The following is a 17,990-nucleotide window of genomic DNA, read 5'->3' on the forward strand; positions in this document are numbered from 1 at the left end:
CCTTACCACCCATATGTATAGTATGACAACAACTCAATGTTCACCTCCCTAAAAACTATCCATTATTTACAAGGCAAAAATCAGGAATGTGATTGAATATGCTTCACTTGCCTGCATAACTGCCAAGAAAGATCACCTCAGGCCAATCAATTTGATCAGCACTAATTCTTGCCTCAAAGTTTACTTCCTTCACTGCCAACACACAAAGTCAATAATTTGTACCATTGACAAGATGCAACACGGCATCCCACCAGGGTTCATTTGACACCACCTTCCAAACTCAGAACCTTCATCATTCTAAAGGACAAAGGCGGTAGATAAGTAGGAACAATATGCCCTGCAATTCCCCTTTAAGATACACACCACTCTCACTTGGAAATATACTATTTCGTCACTATGTTTAAATCCTGGAACTCTCTTCCTAACAGTACTAGAGGTGTCCCTATACATTAGGGACTGGTATAACAACACGAGACTGCAATGGTTCAAGAAGGCAAGTCGTTACTCCCTTCTCAAGGGCTATCAGGGTAGCCTGTTAGGGGTGGTAAAAAATACTTGCATTTTGCCAAGGCTTACATTTCATGAATTTTTTTTAAAAACCCTGCATTTATATAGTCGTTTTAACATACAGAATGTGCTTTATATATTGATGTGTTCAATCATATATGACCACAAAGTGAGAGATTAGGAAGAGTAACTGAAAGTTTCTTTGAACTTGTAGAAGTTTATAAAATTATGAGGGGCATAGATTGGGTGAATAGCTGAAAATGTGTTGCTGGAAAAGCGCAGCAGGTCAGGCAGCATTCAAGGAACAGGAGAATCAATGTTTCGGGCATCAGCCCTTCTTCAGGAATCCTCCTGTTCCTTGGATGCTGCCTGACCTGCTGCGCTTTTCCAGCAACACATTTTCAGCTCTGATCTCCAGCATGTGCAGTCCTCACTTTCTCCAAGATAGGATGAATAGCCAAGATCTTTCAGCAGAGTCCAAAACTAAAGGGCACAGGTTGAAGCTGAGAGATGAAAGATTTTAAAAGGGACCTAAGGAGCATCTCTTTCATGCAGAGGGTGTTGCATGTATGGAATTAGCTGCCAGAGGAACTGGTAACAGCTGGTACAATTACAACATTTAAAAGGCATCTGGATGGGTATATGAACAGGAAGGGTTTAGAGGAATATGGGCTGGGTGCTGACAAATCAACTCTCATTTCACAGGCTGCCTTGATCCCCTACAATTTGCCTACTGACACAACAGGTGCACAGATTATGCTATTTCCCTAGCCCTGCACTCATCCCTGGAACATCTGGAAAAGAACACCTTTATCAGACTCCTGCTCATTGACTACAGTTCCACCTTCAACACCATTATCCCCTCCAGCCTGATCTCAAAACTTCGAGACCTTGGTCTCAACTCTGCCTTCTGCAACTGGATCCCCAGCTTTCTGACCCACACATTGCAATCAGTGAAGATAGACAACTACACTTCCTCCATGGCTTCAGAAAGAAAGGAGGAGAACACACCTCCATCTATATCAATGGAGCTGATGTTGAGAGGATGGAGAACAACAGGTTTCTAGCAGGACCAATAACCTACAACCTGGACTGGACTTCGCACATGGATGCGATGGTGAAGAAGACACAACACCTATTCTTCCTCAGAAAATTTGGCATGTCCATAAGGACCTTTACCAACTTTTACAGATGCATCATTGAAAGCATATTGTCCAGCTGCATACCGGCCTGTAATGGGAATTGCTCTGCCCAAAACTACAAAAGGTTGTGTGCACAGCCCAGATCATTATGGAAGTCAATCTTCCATCCATGGATTCCATTTACATGGCTCGTTGCCGTGGAAAGACTACCAATATCATCAAAGTGCCATTGCACCCTGGTCAGGTAGAAGATTCAGAAACTTGAACACACACACCAGCAGGTTCAGGAACAGCTTCTTGGTGAGCTTGCTAATGTTGATCTTAGCGAGCATTATGCCCTGTGTAACAACTTGTATGCCTCGAAATTTTTATTTCACCCTATGATCTGTGAGTCCTTGCCTACTATGATCTGCCTGTACTGCTCTCAAAAAAAGCTTTCCATTGTACTTCCGTACACATGACAATAAATAAATCAAATCAATTCAAATGGGACGAGATTAAGTAAGGATAACTGGTCGGCATGGACAAGTTGACTGAAGGGTCTGTTTTCATGCTGTACAGCTCTATGATTCCAAGTGTTTGAAGTTGTAGCTACATTGACAATGGTGAAGTGACTCAGTGACAGGGCTTCAAGAATAGGTCCAAGATGACTAACTGTTATCACCAGTGGTGGAACAAAGGCCAAAAGCATACAAAAAAATCAAGATTGAAAAAAATGACTTGGAGGATTATAAAGCTGGCACAGATTTCAGAAGCTGTGTGCTCAGTTACAGGTAATGGATGAGGATTTTTAATTAAATATGCCCATTAATTTTAAGAGCACAAAGTCAATGAGTGAGGATTGGTGGATAGCCAGATCAGACCCTCGTCCAGGAAAACATACATACATAGTTTTGGACATTCCGGAGTTGAGAGGGGGTGGAAGATGGGACATGTAAGAAAGCCTTAAATTAGTCAAGTCTGGAGCTGAAAGACATCTTAATCTTTAAATCAAGGTTTTTGAGCTGGGCAAAAGTTAAAACCACTGAGTGTACAAATATATGATTGATGGTATTTACACATTTATTAGGATGAGTTCTATATTCATTTGTACCTCAAGGATCACTGACACTTCCATTTAACAATCAGAAAATGTGATAAGTAATTTAAAAATGCAATAAGCAACATTTTTGAATGAAGAAGTAAATAGATGATTACACCAAGTTAAACACTTACTTGTTGGATTTGTCCACGTTTTGTCGCTTCAGATCTGCTATATGGCTTCTGACAGTTTCCAGATCAGTTGCAGTCCTGTCCACTCTGCTTTTTAGGGTTTCAAGCTGTACATATCATCAAAATAAACTTCAGTCAGAAGATCAGCATCACAATAGACATTTTAAAAATTGCCATTAAGATTACAACGGAGAATAGATACTGAAAATGTGAAAAAAATTATTTGTGTACTCTTCAAAACTTGGATGATGTAGGCTTGATTCCACTGCAGTTTAGAAGAGTATGGGGTGATGTGATTATAGTTTATAAGCTTCTGAATAGCCTTGACAAGATGGATGTTTCCTGTTGTGGATGAGTTCAGAATTAGGAGACACTGTTTTAAAATTGGGGGATTCTCTTGAAGGCAAATGACCAAAATTTAAACTATAGGCATTGAAAATCTGAAATATGAACAGAAAATACTGGAAATTCTCATAAAGGAATATATATGGAGAAGGAAATACAGTTAATTTTTCAGATTGACATTCTGATAGTCTATCATCGATGTTAACTCTGTTTTTCTCTCCTATGATGCCTGAATTGCTGAATATTTCCAATATTTTGTTTATTATTTTAATAAAATTTGGTTAGGTTTTCTCAGAGTTTAAATTGCAATTTTTGCTAGCATATGCACATGCAAATAAGCAGCAGAATTGGGCCATCCAGTTCTTCTAGACCGCTCTACCATTCAATAAGACCATGGCTAATTTGTTTGAATTTCAAATTCCACATTCTTTTCTAACCCAATAACCTATTACAGGTATTTCCATGCCTAACAAGAATCTATATATCTCCACCTTAAAAAATATTCAATGGCCCCACCTCTATCAAAATTGCAAAAGCTCTGAGAAAAAGCACATCCCCTTATTTCTGACCTTAAACAGAGACCCCCTAATCTTAAAACAATGTCCCCTAATTTTGAACTCATCCACAAAAGAAACTGTCCACCTTGTCAAGACCATTCAGAATCTTATAAACTACAATCACATCGCCCCATACTCCTAAACTCCAGTGGAATCAAGCCCAGATCGTCCAATTTTTCCTCTTAAACAAACCATTTATTCCAAGTTTTAATCTGTTAAACCACATCCGAACTACTTCCAATGCATTTACATTCTTTCTTAAAGAAGGTGATCAAAATTGCACATAGTTTTTGATATGTGGTCTCGCTATGTATGCCCTGTGTAACTGAAGCATAACATCCTTACCTTTATGTTCAGCTCTTCTTGTCATAAAGGATAGCATTCAAATAGTCTTCTGAATCACTTATTGTACCTGAATATTGATTTTTTTCACTCATTTATCACAATGCTGAGATCATTCTCTACCTCAACATTCTACACGTTTTACGTGCCAAAATGAGCAACTTCACTTATTCCCACATTCTACTCCATCTTCCAGATTTTTGCCCTTTCACTTAAAATATCTATGTGTGTCTGCATCCTTGTTAACCTTAAGGGTATTGCTAATTTTCGTTTGTATGTTTGCTGTTTCAGTATAAAAGCCCCATTCGGTAAACAATGCCAAATGATGCTTCATTGTACTGAAATATTAAAATTGTTCTTGAAAGGAATATGTTTCACAATATCTTTGTCATCTAAAGCATAGACGTTCTGTTATGGTAAAGCATTTGTATCCTTCCCAAATTCAATGTAATTAATTATAAGTCAACTGCAATCAATAGTATAACTTCTGATTTGCAGCACACACTGAAAATGTTGGACAGATATCTGCAATAAAATATAGAAGGGGCCAACATGGAGAATCACACCAGTATTGGTTATCTGAAAGGGGGATTCATTTGGTTCTGCTCCAACCAATGATGTGAAATAAATGTCTAGTTCTGTCTTTATTCCTTAGCTAATCTTAAATTTATTATCTTCCATATTGACTCACCGATGGTAATTTTTTCTCCCTATTTACTACTTATTATATCAAAAGTCATGATTTTGCACAGAACTATCTAATCTCTTTTTAACCTTATCATAGGATCATTGAATGATTAAACATTCTTTGAACCTGTGTTAGCTCTGTGGAAGAGCAACCTAGCTAGCCACACTCACCTCATTCTGTGGCTCTGCAACATTTTGCCTTATGGTGCTTTTTTAATTCCCTTTTGAAAGCTAATATTGAATCTGTCTCCACCAACCTTTCATGCACGCCATATCATAACATAAAAATAAACTTTTCCTTATGTTGCTTTTGGTTTTTTTAACAATCATATTAAAACTATATTCTCTGGCTCTCTACCCTTCAGCCAGTAGGGATAATTTCTCTGTATCTACTCTGTCTATATCTTTCATGATTTTGAATGCCTCTGTCAAATCACCAACATTTCTTCATAAGAAAAACAACCTATTTTCTGTAGTCTATCCATGTAACTGATGACCCTCATTCCTGGAATCATTGTCATAAGTTTTGTTTGCACCTGCTCTAAAATCTTCACATCCTTCCTAAAATGCAATGTTCAATATTAAACATTGTTAATGATATCAACTGAGATCATAACATTTACAACAGTCTGAGATTATGCCAGTATGCTCGCAACATTTGTAGTTTTTGATCCTGTGATGAGTTTCTGGTCTTGAATTATCACCATCACTAAGATTGCCTATTTCCATGCTCATATATTCCTACCTCAGTTTACCTCCGTTCAGGTCAGAAGATGCAACAGTCGGTGTAAAGGTAGATACAACAAGCAGAGAGACTGTGAGGAAGGGTAGACTAAAATGGCAAGAGAATGGGAGTCCAGGCAGAAAGGCAGAAGGAAGCAATGCAGAGACCAGAACAAAGGTTACAAAAGAGAAAAGTAAAATTGGGCGACAGAATAATTTGCAAAAGACAGGGAGATTGCTAGATTCTAAAGAGACAATGAGCATAAGGACATTTTATCTGAATGTTCATAGTATTCAAAACAAAGTCAATGAACTTGTTGTGCAAATCAGTAAAAATGGGTATGATTCAGTTACCAGTACAGAAGCATGGTTGCAGGATGGTGATGACTGAAAATTAAATATCCAAGGGTATCAGTTAATCAGGAAGGGTAGGCAGGAAGGTAAGGAAGGTGGGGTCGCACTCTTAATTAAGGATGAGATCAGGGCGATAGTGAGAGACAATATAGGATCAAAGAAGCAAATTGCTGAATCCATTTGGGTGGAAATCAGGAATAGTAGAGGGAAGAAGTCATTTGTGAGAGAAGTCGAGAGGCAGTTGAGGAATAGTGGAGAACTTTCAAAGAGATTTTTCACGGTGCTCAAGGAGAATATATTCTGGTCAAAAACAAGGATAGCAAGGGTAGGAAGAGCCAGCCTTAGATAACCAAGGAAATAAAGGAAGGCATCTATTTAAAGGTTAGGCTATAAATGTAGCCAAGAGTAGTGGAAAACAGGAAGATTGGGAAAACTTCAAAAAGCAACAAAGAACCAGAAAGCAAACAATAAAGAAAGGAAAGATGGATTATGAATGTAAACTAGCACAGAATATAAAAACAGAAAGAAAACATTTTTATAAATATAGGTGGCTAAAGTGGATGTAGGTCCTTTTCAAGGTGAGAAAGGGTAATTAATATTGGGTAATGCTGAAACGACCGAGGCCTTGAATAACTATTTTGTGTCAGTCTTCACAGTGGAAGGTGTGTCTCACATGCCAAAGAATGATGTTAAGGATATGATGGGGTGTGAACCTTAATTTAATTGTTATCACTAAGCATGTAGTATTGAGCAAATTTGAGGGTCTAAATGTAGATAAGTCCCCTTGTCCTGATGGAATGTATCCCAGGGTGCTGAAAGAAATTGCAGAAATTATAGTAGATGCATTAGTGGTAATTTACCAAAATTCACTGGATTCTGGGCAGATCCTGGTGGACCGAAGACAACGAATTGTCACACCACTGTTTAAAAAAGGGTGTAGGCAAAATGCAGGTAACTATAGCTCAGTTAGCTTAACATGTGTAGTCAGGAAAATGCTGGAGGCTATCCTTCATGAAGAAATAGTGAGACATCTGGATGAAAAGGGTTCCATCAGGCAGACACAGCATCGATTCAGAATTGGAAGGTCGTTTTAGGCAAACCTACTGAAGTTCTTTGAGAAAGTAATAAGTGTGGTGGATGGAGGGGAACAGATGGATGTTGTTTGCTTGGATTTCCAGAAGGCGTTTGATAAGGTGCTGCATAAAACACTCATTTATAAGTTAAGAATGCATGGAATTGCGGGGAATGTACTAGTATAGACAGAGGACTGTTAACCATAGAAAGCAGAGAGTTGGGATAAATGGTTGTTCATCTGGTTGGAGATCAGTGGTGAGTGGGATGAGGGGTCGGTGTTGGGTCCTCAACTGTTCACAATATATATAAATGATTTGAAAGGGGAGACCGAGTGTAATGTATCCAAGTTTGTTGATGACACTAAATTGAGTGGAAAGGCAACCTATGCAGAGGATGTGCAGGTCTGCAGAGATATTTAGATTGGTTAAGTGAGTGGGCAGTGAAATACAATGTTAGTAGATGTGAGGTTATCCACTTTGGAAGTAAAAACAGTAGGTCAGAGTATTATTTAGATGGTGAAAGATTGCAGCATTCTGTTGTGCAAAAGGATTTAGGAGTGCTCACACATGGATCGTTAAAAGTTGATTTGCAGGTGCTACAGGTAATCAAGAAGGAAAACGGAATATTGGTTTTCATTGCTCGAGGGGGATTGAAGTTAAGAGCAGGGGAGAGGTTCTACTGCAATTGTACAAGGTGTTAATGAAGCTGAACCTAGAGTATTGTGCGCAGTTCTGGTCTCCTTACTTGAGGAAGGATCTACTGGCTTTGGAGGCGGTGAAGAGGAGGTTCACCAGTTGATTCTGAGATGAGCGGGTTATCCTATGAAGAGAGGTTGAGCCACCTGGGCCTGTACTCACGAGAATTTAGAAGAATGAGAGGGGATCTGAGCGAAACATATAAAATTATGAAAGGGATGGCTAAGATAGAGGCAAGCAAGTTGTTTCCATTGGAGCAGGAGAATCAACGTTTCGGACCCGACTAGGGGACATGGCCTCAGGATTAGGGGGAGTAGGTTTTGGACAGATGAGTAGGAACTGTTTTTCCAGAGGGTAGTGAATCTACGGAATTCTCTGCCCAAAGATGCAGTAGAGACAGCTTCATTGAATATATTCAAGCCACAGTTGAATGGGTTTTTGTATGCTAGGGGAATTAAGAGTTATGGGGATAATGGAAGTAGGAGGAGCTGAGACAATGGATAGATCAGTGAATGAATGGCGGAGCAGCCTCGACAGGCCAAATGGCCTACTCCTGCTTCTATTACTATGAAATACCCGCTGAAACCTCATTCACATCTTTATTGCTTCTCAACTCGACTATTCCAATGCACTCCTTGAATACCTCTCACAATCCTCTGTAAATTTAATATCATCCAAAACCTTGCCATCTGTGTTAAATTGCAGCAAGTCACATTCCAATATTATCGCTTTGCTTACTGACCAACATTATCTCTTAGTCAAGAGAGTTGAGTTTAAAATTCTCATCCAAGTTGTCAAATTGTTCTATGACGTTGTTCATCCCTGTCTTGGTACTTTCCCTGAGATAGCTGCACTTCTCTAATTCTTGCCTTTTGTACATTCCAAATTATAATTGATCCACCATCAATGGTCATGACTTTAGTTGCCTGGGTCCCAAGATTTAGAATTCTCTTCCTACACCTCTCTGCCTCCCTACCCCACTTTTCTCCTTTAAGACATTCCTTCAAACATACCTGTATAACTAAGCTTGCTAACATCTGATCCAATACCTCCTTAGGTGGTTCAGTATCATACTTTGTTTTACAATGCTCTGATACACTGAGACATTTCATTATGTTAAAGAAACATTATAAATATGAGTTATATGCCTTAGTGGTCATGAAACTAATTCCTGGGGAATACCTCTGCATTCATTTCTATGTTCTGGTGAAAACAAAATCCTTCATCTTCCCTAATAACCGAAAACTCATTTCTTAAGTCAGCTCGGCAATTTCTTTCTGTATCCTTTGTCATAAAACATTGGAATAGAATTAGCCACCTGGCCTATTGAATCTGCTCCGCCATTCAATCATGGTTGATATATTTCTTAATCCCAATCTCCTGCCTTCTCCCCATAACTTTTGATCCCCTTGCTAATCAAGAACCTATCTATCATTGTCTTAAATACACTCAATGACATGGCCTCCACCACCTTCGCAGCAATAACTTTCAGAGATTCACCACCCTCTGGCTGAGGAAATTCATCCTCATCTCAATTCTAAACGTTCGTCCCTTCACTCTGACGATATGTCCCTAGGTTCTAGTCACTCCTACCAGTGGAAACATCTCCACATCCACTCTATCAGGCCTCTCAGAATTCTACACATCCCTCCTCATCCTTCTGAATTTCACCGAGTACAGGCCTAGGCTTCTCAACCTCTCCTCACGTGACAAGCCCTTCATTCCTGGAATCATTCTTGTGAATTTCTTCTGGAACCTTTCCAAGGCCAGCACATCCTTCCTTAGATACAGGGTCTAAAACTGCTCACAATATAAATGTAGCCTGATCAAAGCCTCTAGTGGTACATTTTGGTTGCAGTATTCTAGTCCTGTCAAAATGAATGTTAACATTGCATTTACATTGCTAATTACCAACTGAACCTGCATGTTAACCTTAAGGGAATCTTAAACTAGGAATCATAAGTCATTTTGTGTTTCAGATTTCCAAAGCCTTTCCCCATTTAGAAAATAATCTATGCTTCTATCCTGCTGACCATAGTGCACAACCTCACAATTTGCCACATTGTATTCCATTTTCCACTTGTTTGCCCAATCTCCAAGTTATTCTGTGCCCTCTCTGCTTCCTCAACACCACTAGTCCCTCATATCTTTACCAATCTTTGTGTCATTTGCAGATATTTGAACAGGTACATGAATAGGAAAGGTTTAAAGGGATATGGATCAAACACAGGCAAATGGGATTAGTTTGGTTTGGGAAACTTGATCGGCAAGTTGGACCGAAGGGTCTGTTTCCATATTGTAAGCCTCTACAATACCCTCAATTTCTTCATCCAAATCATCAGTGTATAATGTCAATAGTTGTGATCCCAATACTGACTCCTAAGGAACTCTACTAGTCACTGGCTGCCATACTGAAAAGGATCTCTTAGTACCCACTTCCTGCCTTTTGCCATTCAGCCAATGCTGTATCCATGCCAGTAACTTATCCCTAACACCATTCGCTATTGTTATTTAGCAGCCTCCTATGTGGGACCTTGTCAAAGGCCTTCTAGAAATCCATATAGATCACGTTCACTGCCTTTCCTTTGTCTAACTTGCTCATTACCTCCTCAAAGAATTCGAATAGACTTGTCAGGCATAATGCTCCCTTGACAAAACCATGATGACTCAACACTATTTTACCATACACTTCCAAGTACTGTGCAATCTCATCTGCTCCGTCATTAGCATTATCAAAGCCAATAAAAAAATTCACATTGTGATTTTCACTATTGAATTATAATTGTCATTATTATGTAACATAATATCATTGAATTGTTATATTACTAAATTTATGCTGTTGTTACAAATTATTCCTATTGCTTAGGGCTCTCATAGAAAGCCCTATGAATGATGCAATTTATGGAGCTATTAAGATATTGAAAGTTGGATGCTCCTAAAGAAACTGTTGAAGCTATAGAGTATCATTCTAGTAGACAGTGAATTGTTCCTATAGTTTCTTGTTATTTGTTGTGACTGTACTTTGATGCCAGTTTCATAATCCAAATGTCTGTTTGTTTCTAAAGGCAATAATTTTCCAAATAAAAAAGATATTTTGATGCTCAATTGCAAACCAGATAAATTTCTTCCAAAATATTTGGAATACAATATATGAGAAATTTGAGATATAACATGAAGAAAGTAGAATACTTAAAAAGGAGAAAGGTGACTTTGGACCTATGGTCCCTAAAGGTCTCCATCATACACGATTCCTTTTGGGTATAGATCTGTTTTAAACTGTTGAAAATTGATTACTACAATGGTAGAAGGGAAACAAGATGAGGCTTAGACTTTCCTCATCTAACAGTCTTTAAACTTCTTTTAAAGTAATATAGGTGTTACAAATGTAAGTTTTTATAAAAACGTTGTGTTTTGGAACTGCAGCTTTAATGTAGGAATTTTCGGTTGACATCAAGAATGAGTGGACCTACAAACTGACCAAAATGGTTCTGCTAATAGTCTCCATGTCATTAGGAGGTGTTAGAATACCTTGTTTCAATGATATTTTGTCTATTTAATTCTAAGATAGAATGGAATGTTAGGGGTTCTAGATGAAAGTTAATTAGCATTTCTATGTGGATTCAAGATCCATGATATTCACAGTAATGTGTTTTGAGAGGAGAAGAGTTTACAGGAAACTACATGGGATTGGGCCCGAGGTTTTCCTAAAAATTTGTCCAAATCTCACAGACAAGTTAGTTTAGTTTGTGTAAGAGACCGACTGAAAGAAAGACAGAGGAGAGCATGTGAGAAAGAGAGGCCTAGACTTTCGGTTTTGAAATCGAAGTATGGTTGCGAGCATCTTAATGCCGTATCAGCTAATGTTTGAGCGCATCCTTGTTTAATCACATGCTTCTAAGTTGATTAACTACACAAGTGACGTTTGCAGAAATTAGTCAGCAAATCACATTTGGAGAGTTAGTTAGAGGTTCTTATCACTGACAGAACCTTCTGGGATGGAAGATTCTGGTGCCATGCTTAAAGGCCACCTGGATGGTACTTGATTTGCTGCAAGCCTGAAAACTCCAAGAAGCCTGTAGTGGTCATCCCCCAGAAGCACAAAAGTGGCTTCAATTAGGAGAATCTGTCTCTCAGGATACTGATGCTGCTTTGCAGATCCTGTTGAACGAAATCAGCAAGATAAAGTATATCCTGTACCTTACACAGATGGCACTAGGATGCTATTCCATCAGATCTGTCAAGCCTGGGACATCACAGTCAAGGTCAGTAGCACTTGTCCAAAAAAAGGTTTGCCAAGCAAACACCACAAGAACATTTATGATCTTCAGTTGTTCACAACGATAAATGGCACCATCTTCCCTATGCTACACTGTACTCAAAGAACAAAGAACAAAGAAAATTTACAACCCAGGAACAGGTCCTTTGGTCCTCCAAGCCTGAGCCAATCCAAATCCACTGTCTAAACCTGTTGCCCAATTCCTAAGTATCTGTATCCCACTGCTCCCCACCTACTCATGCACCTGTTCAGATACATCTTAAATGAATCTACAATGCCTGCCTCTACTACCTCTGCTGGCAATGTGTTCCAGGCACCTACTACCCTCTGTGCAAAGTACTTTCCACGTGTATTCCTCTTAAATTTTTCATCTCTTACCTTGAATGCGTGACCACTCACTATTGAATTCCTCATCCTGGGAAAATGCTTATCTCTATCTACCCTGTTGAGACCATTCATGATTTTGTAGACCTCAATCAGGTCCTCCCTCAATCTCCTTTTATCTAATGAAAACAATCCTAACCTACTCAACCTCTCTTCATAGCTAGCACCTTCCATACCAGGCAACATCCTTGTAAACCTCCTCTGCATCCTCTCCAAAGCATCCACATCCTTTTGGTATCCTAAATGCAACTGAACCAAAGTCTTGTACAATTTTACCATGACCTGCCAGCTCTTATACTCAATACCCTTTCCGATGAAGGCAAGCATACCAAATGCTTTCTTGCCCAATCTATCCACCTGTGCAGCCACCTTCAGGGTACAATGGACCTGAACTCCCAGACCTCTCTGCTTATCAACTTTACCTAAGGTTCTTCTGTTTACAGATTAGCTGGCTCTAGAATTAGACTTCCTAAAATGCATCACCTCACATTTGCCTGGACTGAATTCCATCTGCCACTTCTCTACCTGTCTCTCCAGTCTATCTATATTCTTCTGTAGACTCATGGGAATCACTCAGTCTAATTCTGTCACTGCACACGCATCTCACAAAGAGTCTTATCCTGCGAGCCTCAACGTCATATGCATGATATTCACTCAAGCTCAAACCCACCTCATCTCTAAAATTACTCACCCTTCCTACGTACTGCACTGTTAAACATGCCTGCAACTACTTATGTGCCCATTCTCATCCCACTCAGTACTTACCTTTATCTCAATGCAGGAAAAGCTGATGCTTAAGCATGTGAAGAGGGCCAAGACTAGCAGGGATGGATGCTAGAAGAAATACGTCAGCCCCAACACGGAAATCCTCTCTTGGTACCCTTCACCTTGAGTGAGAGAATTCATCATACTCAATTTGATGGCTTGTAGTCCAAGAACTGTGTGCCTTGGTCAGTGGGAAAGTTAGGTTTTTGGTGCATGTGACTTGCTCCATTGACTCTTGTTAATTGGGACAAAGAAAGATAGCAATCAGGCCACAATGTGGCTAACTGCAGCCTAATTTCTGGAGTGAAAAGGAATTGATTCCTGGACTTGTGCTGGACAAACCACCCAACAGACCGTGGCCACCCCCCCACCGAGACGAGAAATGGCCCAGCTGCTAAACAGACAGTGGCAGTATTCCTGGTCGAATAGTGTCCATACTAACCCCATTATCCCCATCTCCCCTTTCCTCCTCACATATTGGCATCCCCTCCTCACATAGTCGCTCGTGTAAGCTGCAGGTACATGCAACACTTCTGACATTTTCAAAGTACCATGTGTTGCTGTTGTTCATATTGATGTTTCACTGTCTCAGGCAAAAGTGAGAGTAGTAGAGCATGAACCTGTTGAGAAGTGGAGGCAGTAACAGAAATAGACTGAGTGTGAAGTGTCAGAGAGAAGATGGTGACACTTTTACTGGCAGAATGAGGGAGGTCATTGACCTTCATCCTATATTGTTGTGCAATCTTCCAGATCGCTGAGACTTGACTGACCTGGATGGCAACCTCGAATCAGACTAGCATAATATTCTTTACTGCCAGTCCTGGGAGATGAGGATATTCATCAGGACCTCCAGGTCCCCGACCAGAAAGTAGGGTGCCAATTTCCCCTTGTCTACGATGTTAGGAACCATGTAGGACTTATCTGGACTGATAAGTTTTTATCTAGCAGAACAGTAGTCTTCTAAAGATGATGCCACCGCCAGAATATCGCAACAGTGGTAAGTTGTTCAGAGCATGGCGATAAGTAGAATGGGGTTAGAATCAGGCGAGAGAGGTACCATTGGGGAAGGGTAGATAGTTTATGAGATGGGTTTGGCCAGATGTGGAGAGAGATCTCAGTAGACCTCATGGAGAGAAATTTGATGAAATTGACACCTGGCCATAAAAATAAAGATTTAGCCCTCTATTATTTTGACAGCACAAATGCACTTTTACATTATATGCTTTCTGCCCCCTTAAGTGGATGTATCCACCTGCCCTATCCTAATACTAAGTCAGAGGAGATCCAAGCACCAGTCTGGCCCATTCTGTTGCCCTCTGCTATTAAAGGAGTTGGTCGATGGCCTATGCAAAATTGTTCTATAGAAACTCCAAAAATCAGCTGGACTTGCCATATATGTGCTCAGTATAATTTCTAATTCTTCTGCCACAGTTACTGTAGTATGGCTCAGAAGCATACAAGACTTTTAGCATCATAATTTTCTCAACATATCTCTTTTGTACAAACAAGATATATTTTAACTAATCAGACAGCTCCTTGTAGCCAGAATGAAGAAGTTTGCTCATTCCATAAATAGAAACTTTGAAAATGCAGCTTTTTATATTAAATTCACATCTTGGTCCGAGGTTTTCGCTTGTAATTGTAAAATATTACGTAATTACCTCACTTTGTAGTTGAAGCCGATTTGTTTCATGCCCTTGATACTCTAATCGAAGTTTAGCCGAGAGACGTTCATTTATAGAAATCTTTTTTTCAAATTCTTTATTGTTTTCAGTTTCATTCTTGAGAAATTGGATTTTCTCATTGATAGCTGCTTCTTTATCTCGTATTTCTTGCTTCACCTCTGCTAACGACTGTTAAAGATAATTTTGTTTAGTGTTATGCAATCATCAATATATTTTCTAACTAAGTTCAAATCAGTATTATGCAGAGATTTGTTTCTGATATTTTTCATGCTCATGCAATTAAATGAAATTACAGTCAGAGGAACTAACTAGAGAGTCAAGACTGTTTTATCTTACTGAGAGTGGGCTGAACTATTCCTTTGACTATAATGAAGGTTCAGCTGAAAGTGACGAAAAGTGTTTTTTTTGAGGAAGCTCATAATGAAAGTTAAAAGTAAAAACATAATTTTACATAATTGTAAAAGAACAGAGCTTTTTGACTCACATTTTAAAGGAGATAAGTACATCAATATGATACTTGCCATTGGAAAAATATAATGAACAAAGATTTGCTTTATGAACTTTAGATAGAATTGCAAATGCATCAGTTATCAATGGCTTTATAGACATATTGCTGCATTTATTTCATAGGATGAAATGAAAAAAAAATGAACAATATATAGGGGAACCTCAATTATCTGAATACCAATTATCAGAAAATCGGATTGTCCCAAGGAGATATCAAGGTCCCGATAGAAATATTACATCAAAGACGTGTTTCCAACAGTGATTGCGTCTTCTGTTAGTGATTAAACAGGCACCGTCTCCAAGTGACTGACCTCCCACCCTCTCTCTCTCCGAACACTTTCCCTGGAGTTCTACAGAGAGGTGTAACCTAACCTCCCCCCCCATACCCTCCCCCCCAACTTCCCAGGAAAAATCTCTCCAACAATGTCCTGTGCAGGGCAAACATGGAACCTGTCAAAACTTTGCAGTAAAAACTTGTGTATGTGGCTGTGTCTGTGTGCTATTTGGAGACTTACCCCACAAAAGCAACTGCAGCAGTCTTGTTGTTGGTGTGCAGTCCGGATGCCCCGGAGAGGGGGGGTGGGGTGGCGGGGGTCTATGTTGGGGATGGCAGGCTTGCGTGCTTTGTGCTGGGGGGCGGGGATGGACCGGGTTGGGGGGGGCGGGCAGCGGGGTTGGATTGGGTTGGAGCGGAGGTGAGGTTGGACCGGTTTGGGGGTGGGGCGGTGTTGAACAGCATTGGGCGGGGTTGGGGGTGGCGGTGTTGGACGGAGTTTGGGGGCGGGTTGGGCGGTGTTGGATGGGGTTGAATGGTGCGGAGGGCGATGTTGGACAGTGTTGCGGGCGGGGGGGCAGGGTTGGACTGGTTTGGGGGCGGGGTGGATCGTGTTGGGGGTGGGGGGCAGGGTTGGACCATGTTGGGGGTGCGGTGCTGGATGGGGTTGCTGGTGTTGGGGGAGGGTTTCGCACACTGTGTGCTGCTGTTAGTCTCCTGAACGGGGAGCAGACTTTAAAACTCCGAGCCCCAGAGGAAAGGCATTTAATCGACTTTCCGAATAACTGATTATCCGAACAAAATAGTGCCCGCCCATTCATTCGGATAATCGAGTTTCCACTGTATATCATTTCAATGATTATAATTTAGTGTTGCATAGGATAGTTTCTTGAAAATCAGCTCTTAGTACTCATAAAAAATTACAATGAAGGTAAGTATAAATATGAGACAATCTGGTTCATTCTTCTATGGAATGGTACAATACCTCCAAACTGGAAGTATGCCATGATTCTCTACAGGATAAAAATCCTCATGTTGACTATGGGCTCAGCTTTTAAAATATTTCTTAAAATGAAAAATAAACTTTTATAATGTTTAAAAAGTTAAGTGCATTCTTCAAACTTGCTGTTATTAATTTAAAACAAATGGAGAACTTGACACCATCATGTGGCTAAAAGGTATATTGCATTGGACCTTGTTTTTAGATAAACATGTTGAACTACTTATAGCAAGCGTGTTGGCATCATGATTTTCCCAGTATAAGGTGGATAACAAAGGAAAAAAGCATATTACCTGCATAATTTTGAAAAACAGGACATCTTACTTATTGTCTGTTGTCATTTTTAAGAGATGCATCTGGAAGCTCATCTCTGAGGCAGACTCACTTTGTGTAAGTGGCTGACTGAAACAGCTGTACATGACTCGCTGAAATAAGGCCAGCTTTTTAAATGGGTCAGTACCAAGTAAGCATGTGTTAAACTGCTGAAATATTCAGCATACTAAATATGTTATAAGCTGTATTTATGTATTTGATCCTTATGAAAATGGTAAAAGCTAACAGCTCTTAAGGAATTCCAAACAGAAGTTTAAAAGTGATCTATAAATACAGAAAAGTGACATTAGACAACTATTTTGTCATTTGAACCAAGACAATATTGGTTCAAGAGACTGTCCACTGCTTCAATAAGCAGGGAAGATATTTAAATTTAATAATCTGCAAAACCAAGACAATTGACTACATTGGCTAAGGCAGCAAATTTAAATATTTAAACATGATGATCATTTTTACTGACAGCATTGAGCTATTAGCAAAGAGTCTGGTACATGCCACAGCCAGTCTCTGTCTATTTTCCATGTTTCTCTACTGCAAAGACCGGGGAACTTGCCAAACTAATATGGCAACCCCGAGGCTGCAGTCATTTATAAATCATCTTAAAAATTGAGGGAATACTGAACTGTACTAAAAAATCAAATTACAAATGTGGAAATGAAGTTCCTTACCAAAGCACACTGGTCCATCTCCTGATCTCTTTTCTGCATCTGTTCAATAGTATCCTGCCATTGGTGGATTAGTTCTTGCCTCTCACTGTGGGATCTACGAAAATCATGTGCTATTTTGTCCAGTTCCATCTAATTGAAAGAAACAAGTTTTAAAATTTGCTTTCTATAAAAATCTGCTATGTGTAAGTTGCTATTATACATTAATGTGAATGATTCAACTTAATGTAAATGTAATGCAACATTGTATTTAGCATACTCTTAACAGCAAATATACTGCACACGGAATAAGAACAGAACTTGTAATACAGTTCTATGTAGGGTCTCTAACCTGAGCTGCCATGGTTTCAGTCATTTCATTGTCAAGTAATTTACGCTTTTTATTTGCTTCAATAGTCATCCTCTCCATCCGTACTGTAATATCCTGTAATAAACAGAAATAGTACCAAGTAAATTTGTTTTA

At 39.5% G+C, this 17,990-nt stretch overlaps 1 protein-coding gene across 3 annotated transcripts in view; it reads right to left on the bottom strand.

Annotated features, from left to right (window-relative positions):
- Positions 1-17,990, bottom strand: part of ccdc39 (coiled-coil domain 39 molecular ruler complex subunit) — a 151,911-nt gene that overhangs the window by 109,917 nt on the left and 24,004 nt on the right. For all 3 annotated transcript variants that reach the window (XM_072572427.1, XM_072572428.1, XM_072572426.1), the window contains exons 5-8: positions 17,859-17,951; positions 17,531-17,659; positions 14,725-14,916; positions 2,865-2,968 (exon numbers count right to left, since the gene is read on the bottom strand). In XM_072572427.1, coding sequence (XP_072428528.1) covers positions 2,865-2,968; positions 14,725-14,916; positions 17,531-17,659; positions 17,859-17,951 — 518 coding nt within the window. The remainder of the gene's footprint in view (positions 1-2,864; positions 2,969-14,724; positions 14,917-17,530; positions 17,660-17,858; positions 17,952-17,990) is intronic.

Source organism: Chiloscyllium punctatum, chromosome 6, assembly GCF_047496795.1.
Source record: "Chiloscyllium punctatum isolate Juve2018m chromosome 6, sChiPun1.3, whole genome shotgun sequence".
NCBI classification, from domain to species: Eukaryota; Metazoa; Chordata; class Chondrichthyes; order Orectolobiformes; family Hemiscylliidae; genus Chiloscyllium; species Chiloscyllium punctatum.